This window comes from Cheilinus undulatus, linkage group 10, assembly GCF_018320785.1.
Source record: "Cheilinus undulatus linkage group 10, ASM1832078v1, whole genome shotgun sequence".
NCBI lineage: Eukaryota > Metazoa > Chordata > Actinopteri > Labriformes > Labridae > Cheilinus > Cheilinus undulatus.
Window position 1 is genome coordinate 21,489,619 of NC_054874.1, and position 17,573 is coordinate 21,507,191.

A 17,573-nucleotide genomic window follows, 5' to 3' on the forward strand; every position below is an offset into this window, starting at 1 on the left:
ACATATGCAGACACATAACTGTCCTTACTGTAAAGCAATGAATTAAAAGGCATTTAACATAAACCATACAAGATTGTGCAAATAAATCCTGAAGGGATAAACAAAAACACTGCACTTAAGACGTTACATGAAAAGCTGCATTATACTGTACAGATATGCCTTTGTATTAGCCTTTAAACCAATTCTGAAAAACAAAGAAGAGATTATAATCAAATTAAGAGATGGTTAATTGAATGTTTGTTGTGCTGAATTATTGTATTTAAATATAAATCTATTCAGGTTAATTCTAAGACTAATAACAACTGTTTTATAATTAGATGAAGGCAGACAACAAAATATTTAAATATTCACTTAGACATGATATATTTACTGTTTGCAAAATTATTTATTTTATGGTGTTCTGTTTCATTTGTTCATTGATTAAATGTTTTTAAAAATTGTAAATGTTTCCTTCTATATGTGCAAATGAAGACATTTTTTATTATGTTTATGTGTGCATGATCCTTGATTAAAACTATTTAAAAGCAATGTTACCTCTCTTCGTCCATCTCTTCCTGTACCAAAACCTGCCTTATAATGACAGACACATGCAGAATGAAGGAATACACTGATGTTTCATGTTGTGCAGTATTGACAAAAACAGTACATTATATTATATTATATTATATTATATTATATTATATTATATTATATTATATTATATTATATTATATTATATTATATTTAACTTGTCTACAACCAAGCAGATATTTGCAAATGTAGCCCAGATTGTCGTGGCAGACATTAAAAGCAATCATATTTTCTTTCACAAAGCCTAATTAAAGATAAACATATTTTTCTAAATGCTAAAATACATTAAACAGCAAGAGTATGTTTTCTTTTGGATAGAAACTGCCTTTAAACAAAGTTAAAATCCATTCAAAAACCATCAAATACAGTGCCTATCAAAAGTATTTACCTCATTGGTTGTTTTACTCTTGTATTGATGTTATAAATCAATCATGGTCAATAAAATCTGACCAAAAATAAATAAATAAATACATAAATAGTAATAATAATCATCATCATAATCATAATAATAATAATAAATGTCACACACTGAGTCTGTGTGGAGAGATTTCAGTCAGCTTTGCAAATCTAGACACAAAAATTCACTTAATTCTTCTTTGCAAAACTGCTCAAGCTCTGTCAGGTTTGACCAGATCTGGCCAGAAAAGCTCCTTTCAAGTCCAGCCACAGATTCTCTATTTGATTGAGGTCTGGGCTTTGACTCAGCCACTCCAAAACATTCACCTTGTTTCTGTGTAGCTTTCACTGTATGCTTCAGGTCATTGTCTTGCTGGGAAATCTTCTCCAAAGATGCAATTCTTTTGCAGACTGAATAAGACTGACATACAGGATTTTCCTATATTTTGCTTCTTTCATTTAACCTCTACCTTTACAAGTCTTCCAGGGCTAGCTACAGAGAAGCACCCCCACAGCATGACGCTGCCACTACTGTACTTCACAGTGGGGATGGTGTGTTTTTGTTGATATCTGCCAAACATTAGATCATTTTTGTTTTATTTAATTGACATTAATTTATAGAATTCTTGTTTCACTTTAAAAATAAAGAGGGTTTTTTTTATTTTGTTTTGTAAAAAAAAAAAAAAAAATATATATATATATATATATATATATATATATATATATATATATATATTGGCCATGATTGATTTATAAAATCAATTAAAGGGTAAAACATCCAAGGGGGTGAATACTTTTGTAGGCACTGTATCTCATAACTGCAGAACTTCATAGACTAGCATTGTTTTATAAAGCCTAGATCTCCCTGGTAAAACTCACAGGGCTACATACACAGGTAAGTTTTCATGAAGGTCAAACATTTGTGTGTCCTTAACCCTCCGTATTTTTAGAGCAAGACAAGTTAAACAGCAACTGCTGTGCATACAAAGTTTTAAAAAGGTGCTTTTTCCATCAAGTGTGCAAATTTGGGATAGAGGAAACAAGGGGAGGAAGTTTCTGAATGTGGAGCAATGCTGGGAAAAGAGAGCTGCTTTCCTTGTTCCAGTCTGTGGTCCTTAAGTTAATGTTTGTCATAAAGTCTGCACAGGAGGAAAAACCGAGCTGGGAAACAAACATGTCTATTTCATACAAGTGACCTTCTTAGTCTAGCACTGGACACTGGGAAACAAAGAGGTATTAGCAACTCTTAAGTAGGCCTGGGTTTGTTTAATCTACAAAGGCATGCTTGACAAAAGATTTTCTTTCGATATGTTTGGTTGAAAGGCAATAAGTGAACTGTTGAGACTAGGGGAAAAACAGAAACCATTATTGATTCATAGCTTATTATTTGAAATAAACTCAAATAACAACAAAACTCAAATCCATTTATCCCCACAAGCCCTCATTGTGGGAGACAGTGAAGTCACGTGTTCTATTCATGTAACCTGGAAGTTGTCTAAGCTTGACCATATTACAGGTAGTTGACCATTTATCCAGAAAGGTTTGTCAAATTTACAGAAAAAACATGATGGCTTTATAGAACAGACTGATATTAAAATGATCATGCAATTTGCTAATGATGCACTTATCAATAACCTGATGAATACATGTTCTAGGCTCCTGTTCACACTTATCATATTGAGATGTGCGGGCATATAAAGCATGAAGCCAAGTGCTGAAAGTCAAAAACCTGACTTGCAAAACCTGATTACAAAGCAGAGTAAACAGTCTGCTTACAAGAAAAAGCTCATCCTCCACGAAGATGTTCCAGCATAGCCAGTGTAGCTTAGTATCTGTTAGTTGCGCAAGCTACGTTAAGAATGTAGCTCTTTAGCTACGTTTGCTTTAGTTATGTTTGCTAAAGCTCACGTTGCTCAAGCTAACTTTGCTACATTGGCTTACATAGTAACATTAATTATGTAGCTAGTTCAGGTATTTTAGCTTTAGCTAATGTAGCTAAAGCGAACCTCCGTTCATGTAACTACTTTTAAAACAGGCCGATACATAATTTATTCCTGGATTAGACATCAGTCTGTTTTCTGTTTTATTTATGAAACGTTTCTTGGTCAGTTATGTTTGCAATGTGGTTATTTCATGAATGTAACTGCCAGACTTTGTTTCGAATAAAGTTGAATGCAAAAACAAAATATGTAAAAGTGGTAATACGTTGTCCCGACAAATTACAACACTTCCTTTCTAAGATGAACAGTCTGTTAGGGTGGCTGTCAGATATGTACAGTCTGCAGTCAGACCTCTCTATTTAAAATAACTTAGCACTGGAAGAGAAAACAACACAAATTCTGTCAGTGTTGTGCATTATCACATTAAAATTACATCTTAATATAATGTTTAAAGTTATACTGTGAACACAAATAATTTTTTAAGTTGACTGTGGTTGACATTTACCTTGATGGTAAAAAGACAAAGTCTTAAGACCGTTTTTATGAGTGCATCCCTGACAGATGACGTTTGACATAATAATAAGGAAACTGTAACTACAGTGAAAACAATATGTTTGCACTCCAGGAAGAGGAGCTCTTGATACTGTGCATCTTGGCCATAAAAACATAAATCATTGGAGAAGAAAGAAGGAAATGTGAGAAACACTTAAGCAGAAGGAACTGAAACTTCTAATCAACGTTTGTCCGTGACTGATGTCATATAGGCTCTGAGAATCAAGGAAGCAAAGATGCTAGAATCAGTAAATTTTTATGAGGATAGACTGAAGGATTGCAGTAAAGAATAGGAAAGCTGAAGACTGATAAACAATTAATATATGTCATACATTCCTGGGAAACTTCCCTGTTCTTGCACTAAAGTGCCTTCAAAGAAGAAATACTCCCATGGTAAATACAGCAAAAGAAACAGAAGAAGCTAAAAATATCCCCATGATGTTTAAGAGTACAATAAGGAGCAGACTTTTGTACTCAGCAGTAAGAATGAAGGTTGAACATTTTTTTCTCTCCACCCACAATAAACAGGAAAACACAATAGTACCGTAACTTAATACAACTACAGGCCTTGCTCCATATACAGCTGTGACATAGATGGATTTTCCAGGACTACAATGCTTTCTTCTCTGTTTCCTTACAGGCTGGGTGCCAGTAAGACCCAGTATTAAGGATTACAGACGGGAAATATGCATAGTGATGTGGATTCTTTACACTGACAAACAAAATGTATAACTGAGCTTTAAAGAGGAGAGGGTGACAATTCACAGGGGAGTGAAAGGCATCTCTGCCTCTTTTGTGCATCTATGTATAGTCTCTGGATAAAATAACCAATCTGGGAATTTTGAAGATAAGGCAGGGCTATTCAATTTTTGGCAAACATAAATTCTGAGGAGAAAATATACAAATGTATCTCATGCTTGAGCTCATTAATAGGTAAGGTTTGTATTTTTGAAGCTAATTTTTCTTTCATTGTGATTTAAAGGAAGAAGTTTAATAAGCTTTGCATGATGAGAGGAAAACATGCTATAACTTTGTTGAATTTAATTTGAAAAATAAAAAAATAAGAATGCATATTAGCTTTAACTTTAAACAAGGTTTTTATGTCAATCTGCTGTTTTCATGTTGTACACAATACCCATATATGTAACATCATACTTTCTGGGGCCCAGTCAAATGGGAGGCCAATGGAGGTCAGTAAAATCATGGCCCATTATAGAGTTAATCTGCGATAACCATATTGAATTATTTCAAAAATTGGCTTCAGTGGGTTAAAAGAGGCAAACATGGGATAAAAGTGGCAGAAATGTGTTACAAAAATTAAAAATGGGTGGAAAATGGTGAAAAGACATTAACAAAGTGGCAAAAAAGTAGCAAAAATAGCCAGATCAAGTATTATAAAGGGGTTAAAATGGGTAAGAATGAGTTAAAACCTAAGAGAAAAGGAAAAGCGGTAAAAATGAGAAGAGTTAGTGGTGAAACAGGATTTAAAAATGCAAAAATGGGGGGTGGGGGGGTGACACAATGGCTTATAAAAATGCAAAAGGGCAACAGTTGGTTGGAAATGGTTAAAAGTGTTAAAAGTGGCAAAAAAGTGGCAAAAAAGTGGCAAAAATGACCAGATAAAGTATTACAAAGAGGTTAAAAATGAAAGGGGAAAAATGTGCTCAACGTGGAAAAACATGGCGAAATGAGCAGATACAGTAGTGAAAAGCGGTTAAAAAGTGCCACATACACATAATTTCAACATCAGAAGCCAACAATAGCTTGACACAATTTTCATCTCCAAAATTAGGTAACTGATAGCCACGGTGCCAGCACCAAAGCTATTGGTCATATACATCCAGTGCTGTGAAAAAGTATTTGCCCCCTTTCTGATTCCTGATGTTTTTGCATATTTATCACACTTTAATGTTTTGGGCCACAGGGCCAGATAGTTTTGGATTTTTTCCCCCCCTTTAACAATTAAATAATCATTCAGACACTGCATTTTGTATTTACTTGGGATGTCTTTGTGAAATATAAAAATTGAATTTGATGATCCAAAACATTTAAGTGTGATAAATATGCAAAAAAAAAAAAAACTCAGGAATCAAAAAGGGGGCAAATCCTTTTTTACAGCACTGTATGCATTGCTATCATCAACAAATCACAACTGGGGAGGGCCTATTGGCTGAGTTTGTCAGGGGCCAAGCCAATTCTGTGGGCAGGTCTGTATAAAATACCCCTCCTTAATCCAAAATAAATAAATAAATAAGCATTTTCACTGACACTAGCATCATTCCTACTATTCTTTATGTGATTTACCTTTACTAGTTGTCTAACAGTTATCTTGAGCTTCATACAACATTGCCTCTGCATACAGACCTCCAATGATTATTTATTGAGATAAAGTCACTTTTGGGACATGCTATTTACACAAAGACATGCTACAACTTTAATGGTACTTTACAGGCTTTAAGTCCAATTTCTAAACTTTACCCCTACCCTTTATTTTCAAGTTGCCCCCCTTTCCTCAAAATAGAGCTACAAGAAGTGGTGAAATCTCCTCTTTACAAAATGGGAAAACCCAACAAGTTCCTGTAACACTACCAGTCATTGACAAGAGCACTTACAGTGCATTCAGAAAGACTTCAGACCACCTTAACTTTTTTCAACTTTGTTATATTCCAACCTGATGCTAAAGTTGAACAAAGAACCTTTTTTCTCATTAATCTAAAATCAGTACACCATCACAACAACATGAAAAAGAATTTTAGAAAATTTAGCAAATTTTAAAAATACAAAAACCCTGAAATGTCACTTTGTATCACAAGTATTCAGACCCTTTGCAACAACACTCCTTCCATTTCTTTGCATCTTTACTGAGATATTTCTACAACTTGATTTGGAGTCTACTGGAAAATCCCAGTTTTAAGGACCATGTAAACCTCCATTCCAACAAGAATCGGGGCACCCTGCCCCAAACGTGATGGCATAAAATATGGTAGAAGAGGTCATTGATAGGGGCAAGGATGTATTGGTACTAAGCTATAGCCTAACTGATGTGATCTTGCAAATGAGCTGCGCTTTCTAAGTACATTTATTTTATTTAATCTTCAAAGCGTGAAAAATCCTTTACAAATAACAAGCTGCATAGATCTGAAACTGTGTTAGTTACACTTGAACAATTTGATAAAATCTAATCTGCCACAAATTGTCATGACTTTAAAAATGCCTCATTAAGTGTCAGTCATCATTTATGACTGAATGTTTTATCAAAGCGATGTAGTCCTAAAATTTAAGTCTTATCTGACTTCCTGATTTGAGTGCAAGGAAGTATACAGTACCAGAGGATTACTGCATCTAAACATCTCCATATAAGACAACCAAGGCAGGACTATGGTTGAACTTTAAACCCCCAAGTTTTATCAAATTTATCATGTAACTGAGGGGTTTTAATAGACACTCTAGTGTCTGTTTAGTTGGATGTTTGACCCATTGAGCCGATAGTGAGAATGACTCAAGAAACCTCATCTCATTGCTAAGGGTTAGTGTGTTGCTATAAGAAAAATTGTCTTCTTTTGAAAAACTACTAAAATAACTGGAGAAGCAATCCAGATGTTTGAGAACTTGCTAATGTGAATTTCTACTGTTAACTAACTTTCCACCACCAGCGGGATTCAGCCCACAAAACACATCATCATTGTGTACAAATATAAAAATGGCCAAGTAGAACACTGAAAAACCTTTTTATTTTAAAAGAAAACCACTGTTTTAGGTGTACCTTAAAAAGCAGGGCACCTCTCTACAAAGTACTTCTCAAGTGAACTAGCTTGGTATCTTAAAGTGTTTCCTTTTTTACTTTCCATCTGGGTTTAGGGTGCTACAACAGCTTTTCTTTGTATAACAAATAGCAACCAATCGTCAGCAAAACTGAACAGCTTCTCTGTACAGCTAACTGGTGTTATCACTCCCAGGGTAAAAATAGTGAGTGGGGTTTACAGTAAAGCTCTTAATGTATTATTTTATTGTAATCAGGCAAGAACCACCAGAAAAAGTAATTGATATTATCTGCATGTCTGGATTCACAAACAAAGCCATAAAGGTCTCAAGAGGCTTTGTCTGCCATTGATCAGTTGTAGTTTGACACTTCAATGAGATTGTGGTCTGGATCTCTAAAGTATAGAGAAGTGATGGTCCCCACAGCACCAGTCCTCTCCACCGGACCCTCCTCTATCTGCACTCCACAGACCTGCAGATAAACCAGACAACAGAGGAAACTTAGCACTTTGTGGTCAAAATTTATGACATACAATGTCTACTAAAGGCCAATTACTGGCCATTTTGCGATATCAAGATTGACATTGAAATTCAAGACAAAACATGTAGGAAGAGTGAAAGACCTTCAGATGTGCAGCTACAGCAGCTAGAGGGGTTTTGGTAATAAGGCACAGGTCTGCAGAGCCTGAGGTCGGACGCTTGGCTTTGGGTTCAAATTCCTGACCGAGCTGATGAAGGTTAAACTTCTGCTGGCCAAAAGCCAGAGCCTTACGATCTCCCTGTAAAATGCAAAGAGAAAACTCTTAGGTGTTATATAAAGGGTGAGGGCTCATGAGTCTCCATGTAGTGCAAGCAGCTGAAACATAATGAGAGCCTGCCATCTAGTGACCAAGTTTAGCAACTAAAGGTACTTGAGTAATACATTCACCTTGTACCTGTGAAAATAACACAGACTATCAAATCATTAATTATATAATAAATCAGAAATTACTAGAAATTCTTAAAAAGTGATGATGATTACATATTGTTAGCACTTGGTCTGCACATTTCTACTAATACCAGCATTTAATTCTACAGCAACAGCTACCACAACTACTACTACTAGCCAACCAGCATCGAATAAACCTGTTCAGACTGGACTATGGCTCATTTTACATAGATTTATCCTTATTTTTTCATGTGCATTTGTTGTTTTGTGTACCTCTAGTAACAACAATCTGTGACTCTTCAACTATACTAGTACAGATAAACAAATAATTATAATAATAATAAATTTGCATATAGCACCTCGCATACCTTGAAAGTGATGACCTCCATGCCTAGGACAGAGGTGTAAAAGTTGACCGTGTCTGGCACACTTTTCACAGTCAGAACCAAATGATCCAGGTGGCTCACTTTAATTGGACAGGTGCTTTTGAATCTGCCATCTACAAGTGTTTGGATGGACACATTCTACAAATGAACAAATAATAAGACATATCATTTATATATAATTATAAATAAAATAATAAAATAAAATGACTTTAAAAAACTGCATCCTAATGTCAACTAAATTAAGAGTCGGCCATGAAATTCAATTCATCCCAAACAGCACCACAGTGTGGACAAAGTTACGTACTGCACCCAATGTGGCTTTGAAAAGTGTACCTTTTTTTTAACTATTAGCAAATGAGCACAACTTTACTGTAGCCAAACGAAGACTAATCTTAACCCCTTCGATACTTAATGTGCTTGAAAGTAATTTAAAATCTCATGAGGCCATTTCTGCAGTCCGATTTCACCCAAGCTAAGCTAGATGCCCTTTTCTTCATGTACAGCTGAAATACGCGTTTACTTAGAAAAACTTAAGATACTCAAAACTACACAGTTAAATCATGATAGATTGTTACCTTGAAACAGTTACCGCGAACATGCCACAGACGATTCCCGACAGCCCGAAGCGCCATTCTCACCGCGGTCTGTCACCGGTACTTCCTTGTTGGATCACCTCCGTAGCCTATGACCTAACCTAGCAGCAACAGTATACTTAAAGAGCTACATGACTTAACTACGATCTACAATTACAGGTCTATTTTTTTTTCCAATTGCAACTAACTTTGGCTTAGCTATTGCAATGTTTCTCTGCAGCCACAGTTATGTAAAATACGTCAACCACTTCTTAATATGTCATTTCATGGACTAGGGCAGTGATTCTCAACAGGTGGGTCGGGACCCAAAAGTGAGTCAAGGTGTTCCTGGAAGAAAAAGTTGTGCCAAAAAAATCCATAACTCATTAAAAACACAATTATTTTGTTCTCTTTTATTTGTCACATTTTGTACTGCATGATGCCCAAACTGTAGCCTACTATTTTTTTTAATCATATAAATCAAAATTGGTCCAAAAAATTCAGAAATTTGGGTTGCAGTTTTTCAATGAAGAGTTGATAGTGGGTCCTAAGGCTGGACCAGTTGAGAACCACTGGCCTTGAGGTTAGACTGAACCGTATGCACATGGCAACCCAGGTTTAAGAATGGCATGTCTCTCCCCTACTTTATCAATTTCTAACTCAATCCACTGTCTATCTAAAAAAAAAATATATATATATATATATATATATATATATGTCGGGGGGGGGGTCTCAGCTCAATGGACAAGTCAAAAGACATCTGCACCTTTTCATATCAGTTATCTTTTTTCTATTTACGTATTTCCTGTTCAGTCCATAACAAGGTCCCTTTTCCATGGTCAGACATGTTAAGTCTTCAATCTACCTGTAAAGGCTGGTCTGTAGCCAAGCTGTAAGTCACTTACCCTTAGTTTAAGCCCATCGAAAAATCCAAGATGACACAAAAACGGTTTTAAATGTAAAATGGCATTACAATGGGATTACAAAGGTGTGATTAATCACAATGAATTACAGAAATCCTGACATTAATCACAATGATGGATCTTTTAACAGCCTGTACACACAGACACACACATATATAATCATTAATGTCAACATTGCTCATTGCAAGGAAACAGTCAAGCCTGCACTTCTCATCATCATTATGGTCATCAATACATTGGACTCTAAGACTTTTTGATAAAAGAGCTAATGTAGGTCAAAAGAACAGGGAAAAATTAATGAATGGTAAAATAAAGAAAACATTGGATTTATACTGATGCCATCTGATATAAGGTTGAAGTAAACATGTGTGCACATGCATAATAGCAAAATGACTGTACAGCATACATACCTGCAATGCATTTTTAAGCATAACTTGTTTAATTCAGCGGTTAGTTTTATTGAACACCCAGTTAACATACTGTACTGGGTGGGTCACAGAAAAAAGGCCAAAACTGAACTATGGCCTTAAAGGGAACATACATTTTATTTACAGTACATATTATGGTATTAAACAATGACAACGTCTTGCATTCAAACTTTTATGTCCCACAAAGGGAGGTAATAATTGTGGCAAAGACATCAAACAGTGATAGCAGAAACATGACAGGATGGCACTGGTAGTGATGCCCTTTCCTTCTTAAAGCCAGTGTTCCTGTTCACCAACAGTGCTATTAAAACCTACAGAACTTCTAAATAAAATAAACTTAAACACATTTTAAAAAGGTAATAAGTCTTCATTTAAGATTTTAGTCTTTAACAAGAGTTCGAACAATAGCATACATTTATATCATGGTTATTTCCCTACTTTGACTTAGCATGTATTGCACACTGACATGGAGCATCTGCTCATGGGGCAGGAAGAGGGTACTAGTGGCGAGCATCTTAACATCTTACTGAAGCCGTCTTTACAGGAGGATGAAGTGAATTTTGGTGAGTTGTCTGACACTTGGAATTCTGGATTGATAACCTCAGTCACTTTTCATTTTGAGGAAAAGAAGAGAAATCACGAGAAGCAAGTCCACATTTTGTTTAGATCACTATAGGCCATTATAATTTAAGCATTGCCAGCTTAGAGACCTTAATTCACAAGTCTGTTATAGAAGAGAATTCATATGTCCCTAAAAAAACAAAGAAACAGAAGCTAATCGATTAAAAAGGCAAATTGATTTTGAGCTTACAGAGAATACACAGGAGGTAAATCTTCTTTTACAAAAGGGGAAAGTAAAAAAAAAACAAATGTATGATTTCATGCCAGTAAAACAGTATTTTCTGGAGGGTAAATTCTCATGCCAAGAACCCATTATCATCCCAATGTCGTCAACTACTACAGAAAAATCCCTAATTCCCAGTATTAACACTAAATCATTTTAATTTATCAAGAAAAAGAGCTGTTATAAGAATACAAAATAAATTTGCATTTGCCATAAGTACCCCAGTGGGATTTTTCTTTACACATGTTCATTATCTAAGAAAAAAAAAAACACGCTCATGTATGTGACACACCAAAACAGCCGTTTCTTTTAAGTAACAATATAAATGCCAGGTCAATTAACGTTCTGCATATACTGGACACAGAAATAGTTGATTTTTGCCACTGTGTAAAACTTACCTAACCAGATTGAGGGATGTTTTGATAGAGAGCAGTTCCGTCACCATCCTCATCTTCATAGTACTTAATTTACAATCCAAAACCAATTCACTGATAAGTATATATAAAAAAATGACAAGCTTATTTACAGCTAATACTTTAAACTGGTGTAATTAAGAACTGTACCAATACCCAACTTCTTTTATATAAGGTGCCATTTAGGGAGCAAATACCTATTGTGCCAGAACTTCCTGAAGGTGTGCATCTCTAAACTGGGGGATTTTTAATTACTTAAATACAGGTCTATCAGAGCAGTTTACTGCAATACAACAAACTGCTTGGTCACTACAGACTGGTTCAAACAGCATGCCTTACTTTGGACTGCAATAATACATGTCTTATTAGAGATTGATAACGTCCTTATGAAACTGTGTGGAGCACCCCAAAAATCAAACCTGTGACTTCATCACAATCAAACTCACAAATGGTATGAAGAGTGAACAGTGGAAATTCTTATTTTTTCTCAAAACCCCCTAAAGGCTTGGAAAGCTAGATTACTTCGGTTATGTCAAAAGGCCTGCAGTCTTATGAGCTAGACCACACTCTCTCGGTTGGCTGATACCAGGACAGCCCTGCGGCAGATTGGGCAAGTGGAGTTTTCTGACAGCCAACGATCAATGCAGTGCACATGGTACTCGTGAGAGCAGGGAAGCTTACGTAGCTTGTTACCTTCTGCGTACTCTGTTATGCAGACACTGCAAGTTTTCAAGGCATCACTCTCTCCAAAGTTGCGCATGGAGAGGTTGTCAATCTGCTCTTTGGTCAGCCCTTGGGGCTGGTCGTCGTCATCATCATTTAAGAGGAAGAAGTGGGCAAGGCGCAAGAAGGGCAATGAACTGGGCTCCTCTAAGCTAATAGGTGGTCTAGGTCGAGCCCTTCCACCAGAGGCAGGTGGACCAGTGACAAAGCTTTCATCCACGTCTGTCTCAGCTGTCCTTGCTCTGACTCCGGCCGCCACAGGAGGTTCATCAACATCAGCAGCAGGAGCAGCAGCAGAAGCAGCATCTGGGTTACTGAGCGCTTCAGCCAGATCTGCAGAAGAGTTGACACCTCGGTTGGAATCTAAAGAATCAGAGTCTGAATCCATGAGGTAGCCGAGTTCACCAAAACCAGTCATAATCTGCCGAATCATAGATTGCAGAGCCATTGATGTTGCTTCTCCTAAACCTGCATCGGAAATTCTTCGAATAGGGATGCGTATTGTGCTGACATAGGTCCGCACACCAGCCCGCTCTGAACGTGAGAATGTCCTTCGAAATCCACCACGCTCACTCTCGTAAAGAAATGTGTTGTTAGAGTTCTGGGAGCGTGAGCGGGTACGGCTGGCAATGCTGTCTCTCTGACGGTACTCGCCTGGGCGCACACGACGCACCTGCAGATCAAGCATAATAGTAGGGGGGCGGCGCCCAGCTGCACCTCCTTCCCCCCCAGCAGCCTCCCCTTCCTGAGATGTGACATTATGTGTCTCTGAGTCTGTTTCTGGATCAACTCTAGGTGGTTGAACATCACTGTCTACAGCGCTTTGCCTGGAAAGAACATGTTGTCGAGTCCGAGAACTGCCCTCCACTTGAGGGACAGGGGAGTTATTGGAGGAAGAATCAAGGCTGTCAGAGGTATGAGCACTGCGGGGGTTAGGGAGGACATCCATCTGATCAAAGTTAAGAGGGGATCGGCTCCTGGCTGTACGGGCCCTAGTCCTGCGCGGCTCTGGACTGCGACTGCGGGGTCTTCTTAGCCCTCTGCGTGGAGAAGGAGAAAATGGCTGTCGTAATGGCAAGGAAACTGAAGCAGGTGAGCCAGGAGGTTCGCCTAAAACCTCCTCAGAAACAATCTCATCCAGTTCGGGGTCTGGTTCGACAACAACAGCCAACTCCTCAACAACTGGTTCTTCCATCACTTCTGTCTCCATGGGGACCTGGGGTTCTGCATTTGCTACCACTTCTTGGACCTCAGATGACTCCTCTAGAGACACCTCTGGTGATTCCTCTTGAGTGCCCTCTTGAGTGCCCTCTTGAGTAACCTCCTGAGTGCCCTCGGGAGACTCTTCTTGAGATATCTCAGGAGACTCCTGCTCCCCTTCAGCAGCTGCCTGTTGTTCAGCCAGGTTGCGGTTCACACTTATCTCCAAACTGAAGCGGAAATCACCACTGTTTGGGTTGGTCTGGCTTATGGCTCGCCATGACTGGTTCCCACGATGCCCAGTTCTTGTTGTGTTGCCAGTGCGTCTCACTGTATTCAGCCAGTCCAAGAGACTATCCCCACTGGCAGGATCTTCAGAACCTTCCAGTGGTTCTGAAAATCAGCATAGTTAACAAGTGATGAATTATGTCTGAATATGGTAGGTAGTACAGCTGGGAAAATAAAACAAACTTACCAGTTGGCTCTTCTCCACTTTCTGTGTTGGAGCTGTTGTTCTGCTGTTCAGGGCCATCTTTGATTTGCTGAAGCCTACTTAATAGCTCATCTGCTGTTGCCTCTCCTAAAACAAAACATTGGTGTGTTATCAAAAACCGATGATTATTCATCTAACCTTTCTGATGGTTTTGACATGTTAGTTCACTTCCTCTTCTGTAGTCTGATCACCAATGCTAGCTGAAAAAAAGACCTTGTGCATGTGGCTGGGAGAAATTGGAAGCTGGACTTCCAACAAAGATTATCCAATTAAATGTGCCAGAGGGACTCAGTCACAGGAACCATTATGGCTGGTAGAGAACTTAAGAAAATAAGTCAAAAGTGCTCATATGTTTGGTAGATGTTGCACATCTGTCAAAAAGGAAAAGAACTGCAATCATTTTTGTATGGTATTGGCCCATAGAGCTGTTTGGTTTTCCTTAAAGACAGCAACAGGACAATACTGAAAACCTCTAGACTTACCAGGGCATGCCACCGTCCATTCAATGCCCTCTCCTTGCAGGGTGCTCCACTAAAGGATGCTCCAAACTTACTTTCTTCCACCCATTATCCTGGGACAGAAACGGATTGGGCATCTTCAGTAGTTCATAGTCTGCTGCATTTCTTGTATTTTGAAAAAAATCCAAAGCTAGAAGAGGCTTCCTTAGTTTCATATTTAATTAAAATTCTAACATTTAATGGCAAACAAAACATTGGAGTGGGGGGAACAAAGTTTAAAGAAGAGGTGTTAACTACATAAGATGTCAATACCATACACTGAAATATGTTGGGTATATTTAAGAATTTTGCAGTCACAAGGCTATGACATGCATAAGGTAGTCTTTCTAGTACTTAAAAATGTTTTGAAACTATTGAGCACGAAGTTAACACTTTCATTGTTATGCCCTCAACAAAAATTAATTTATAGACTTGACTTAATAATTAGTCTGACTGGCATTACAAATCGTGGTTATATACCGAGTATATTAGATGGCATGTTCAGGTTTTCTTCACTAGACAGGCCTATTGTTAATCTCTGCTTAATTCAAGGGAGAATAAGGCCTTTTGAGTCCCAACTGATTTGAACCAGACTCTAACATACCATGTATTACAGGAGTTTGAACAAGCCAGATGGCATTCATAAAGTATCTTCTCTTTAGTTTCCATGGTCTTTTAAGGAACTTGTTAAACCTTTGTCATCCAACTTTCTAAACTTTGAAAACATATTATTCAGTAGAGCATATAAGAAGCAAATAAAAAGAGAGTAGGTCAAAATGCCTAAATTATATGTTGCACACATTTAGGAGGATCAGTTGCAGGTTATGTTTAAAGTGCATCTGTGCACTCTGAACTGGAAACCTGTTAACTAACTCTAACTGCATGCTATGAAGTGGGTGTTGTACCCAAGCCTTTCTTATTTTGTTTTAATTACTTATATGTCAGAGACTCTACGATCAAAGACTCATGTCAGCAGACTGTATACTTGTGTGATGATTAAAGGCTTTTTTACCTGGGGTGCCCAACAGATTGTTGTCTCTCATGAGTCGATAGTCCTCATCACTCAGATTGTTGACAAACTGATAGAAGGCCTCCTCCCTGCTCAGGCGATCCTGCTGCCTTCTGTTCTGCGACTCTGGCAGGTCACTGCCACTTTGACCTAAACCGTCAGACCCCTCCATTGATACTAAGGGGAGGGAGGGTCAAGGGCTCTTCTCCAATCCCAAGCAAGATCCAGCTGCTGCGGTAAAGGGTTAAAAACAAATGTATAGGCTATTATTTCTTATATGATGTACGTTCAAGAATAAACACTGATATAAATAATATGGTTGTTGATTTGCCATTTCTCGAGTGCTAAAGGAAGAAACAATTGCACAATATCTCACTCAGCATAGATATGAACTTCACAAAGCACATGAAAATGCTCAATTTGACATTTGACACGTACGGAGTATTTCCACAGTCCGCAATGATGGATGTAATGACCAATTTAATGTAAATGTATCAAGTGAGAAGTCATAGTTGAAAACAACTTAGCAATGCGGTACACTCGGTACTTAAACAACGACCCTGTGGCTAATGTTAGCATGGTTTAACATGCTAAGTTACTACTCATCGCAACAGTGCCAAGCCGAACAATTGTGTGCATCACAAACATTAATCATCTTTGTCCTTAACACAACTTAACTTGTAACACGTTCAACAGATTACTTGGGAATCATCATCGTTTATATGTTTGATCTGAGAAAGGAAGCAGTATGTTGCACAAAGTCGACATAAAAACAAAATGGCATCATTTAGCTAAGCTTAAGCTCGTTAGCTATTAGCAGGGAGCTGACTATGACAACTCCGACTACTCTTATTCATGACTCGGTGTATAGTTGTTTATGAAGCTTTAACATCTGAGTGTGCACAAATAGGAAGCAGCGTGTATCGTACCTTTTCAACAAATAAACAATCCCGGTGGTGACCGGGTGGTGATGAGCTTCAACTACTTAGCTTCAATGTTAACTAGCCAAATGGCTAACTGACTACGTTCACTTCCTATTGGGTTTCTAGCGTAAGCTAATGCTACCGTAGCAAGTATATACCCAGTTAGTACCTAAAGTTATCTTCACTTCATATTAATACTCTTATCAAACATGTACTATGTGGGGTGTCGTAAACTCGACATTCGTTCTTTTTTGTCACTTGACATTCATTTTAAACCTAAGTTTCGGCAAAGACTATGTTAGCATCCCCTGTGGCTAAACAGCCGACGTCAACGAGTGACGTTCACAGCCTGTACCTTACCAGAGCAAACAAGCTAAAATTAGCTAGCTTATGAAAAAATAGCTTACCAGAGGGGATAAACTTTATGTCACCGAATCAATGTTCCATTACCTGTATAATGATGTTGGTAGAAATGTATTCGTATAACCAAGATGTTCTTCTTAAAAGGTCGGAATATCGCTGAAGTGTTTCGCTAACTGCGATTTCAGGATTCCATTTTCTTTCTTCTAGGAAAGCTTCGATGATCTACCGGAAACTGAAATGACGACAAAAAATGTACCCTGGGTAAAGCCTTCCAGGTAGACACACGCACTGCGATAAACAGGCTAAACGTTCACAGCACGCTTTTAGCTACCATCATCCAATCGAGTTGAATGAGGAGGGGACAGGCTGGCTGCCTGAAAGTCTATACCCAGGGCTTAATAATCTCTGGTGTCTCTCAAAGGGGCTGTAGAAATTCTGTTTGTTTTGAAGGGTGTTACACTGCTGTGTTGTAGCGTCACGAAGCGGCTGTAAACGCCAATAACATTTAGCATTTGCAGAATGCAGGTTCGAGAATAAAGATCCGTAGAAATATCTGAATGCTTTATTCAGTGTACCTAATTTTAATGACACAAATGCTTTCTATTAAATCCACTAAAAGTTCATAGTCAGACAAGTACCCAGGCGCATCAAACA

General features: G+C 37.9%; 2 protein-coding genes across 3 annotated transcripts; both read right to left on the reverse strand.

The window, feature by feature from the left end:
- Positions 1-7,171: 7,171 nt before the first annotated feature.
- glod5 (glyoxalase domain containing 5) lies at positions 7,172-9,225 on the reverse strand. The gene is made up of 4 exons (XM_041797835.1): positions 9,107-9,225; positions 8,514-8,669; positions 7,841-7,996; positions 7,172-7,689 (listed from the first exon to the last, which is right to left on the reverse strand). Exons 1-4 carry the CDS (start codon positions 9,161-9,163, stop codon positions 7,570-7,572), a joined length of 489 nt encoding a protein of 162 aa, XP_041653769.1. The 5' UTR covers positions 9,164-9,225; the 3' UTR covers positions 7,172-7,569.
- An 898-nt stretch (positions 9,226-10,123) lies between these two features.
- rlim (ring finger protein, LIM domain interacting) lies at positions 10,124-17,166 on the reverse strand. Of its 2 annotated transcripts, none has more exons than XM_041797381.1 (4): positions 17,007-17,166; positions 15,637-15,861; positions 14,110-14,214; positions 10,124-14,027 (listed from the first exon to the last, which is right to left on the reverse strand). In XM_041797381.1, exons 2-4 carry the CDS (start codon positions 15,803-15,805, stop codon positions 12,268-12,270), a joined length of 2,034 nt encoding a protein of 677 aa, XP_041653315.1. In that variant the 5' UTR covers positions 15,806-15,861; positions 17,007-17,166; the 3' UTR covers positions 10,124-12,267. The 2 variants fall into 2 exon arrangements, with proteins under 2 accessions (XP_041653315.1, XP_041653314.1); XM_041797380.1 differs by having other exon boundaries at positions 15,637-15,864; positions 17,007-17,165.
- Positions 17,167-17,573: the final 407 nt, after the last annotated feature.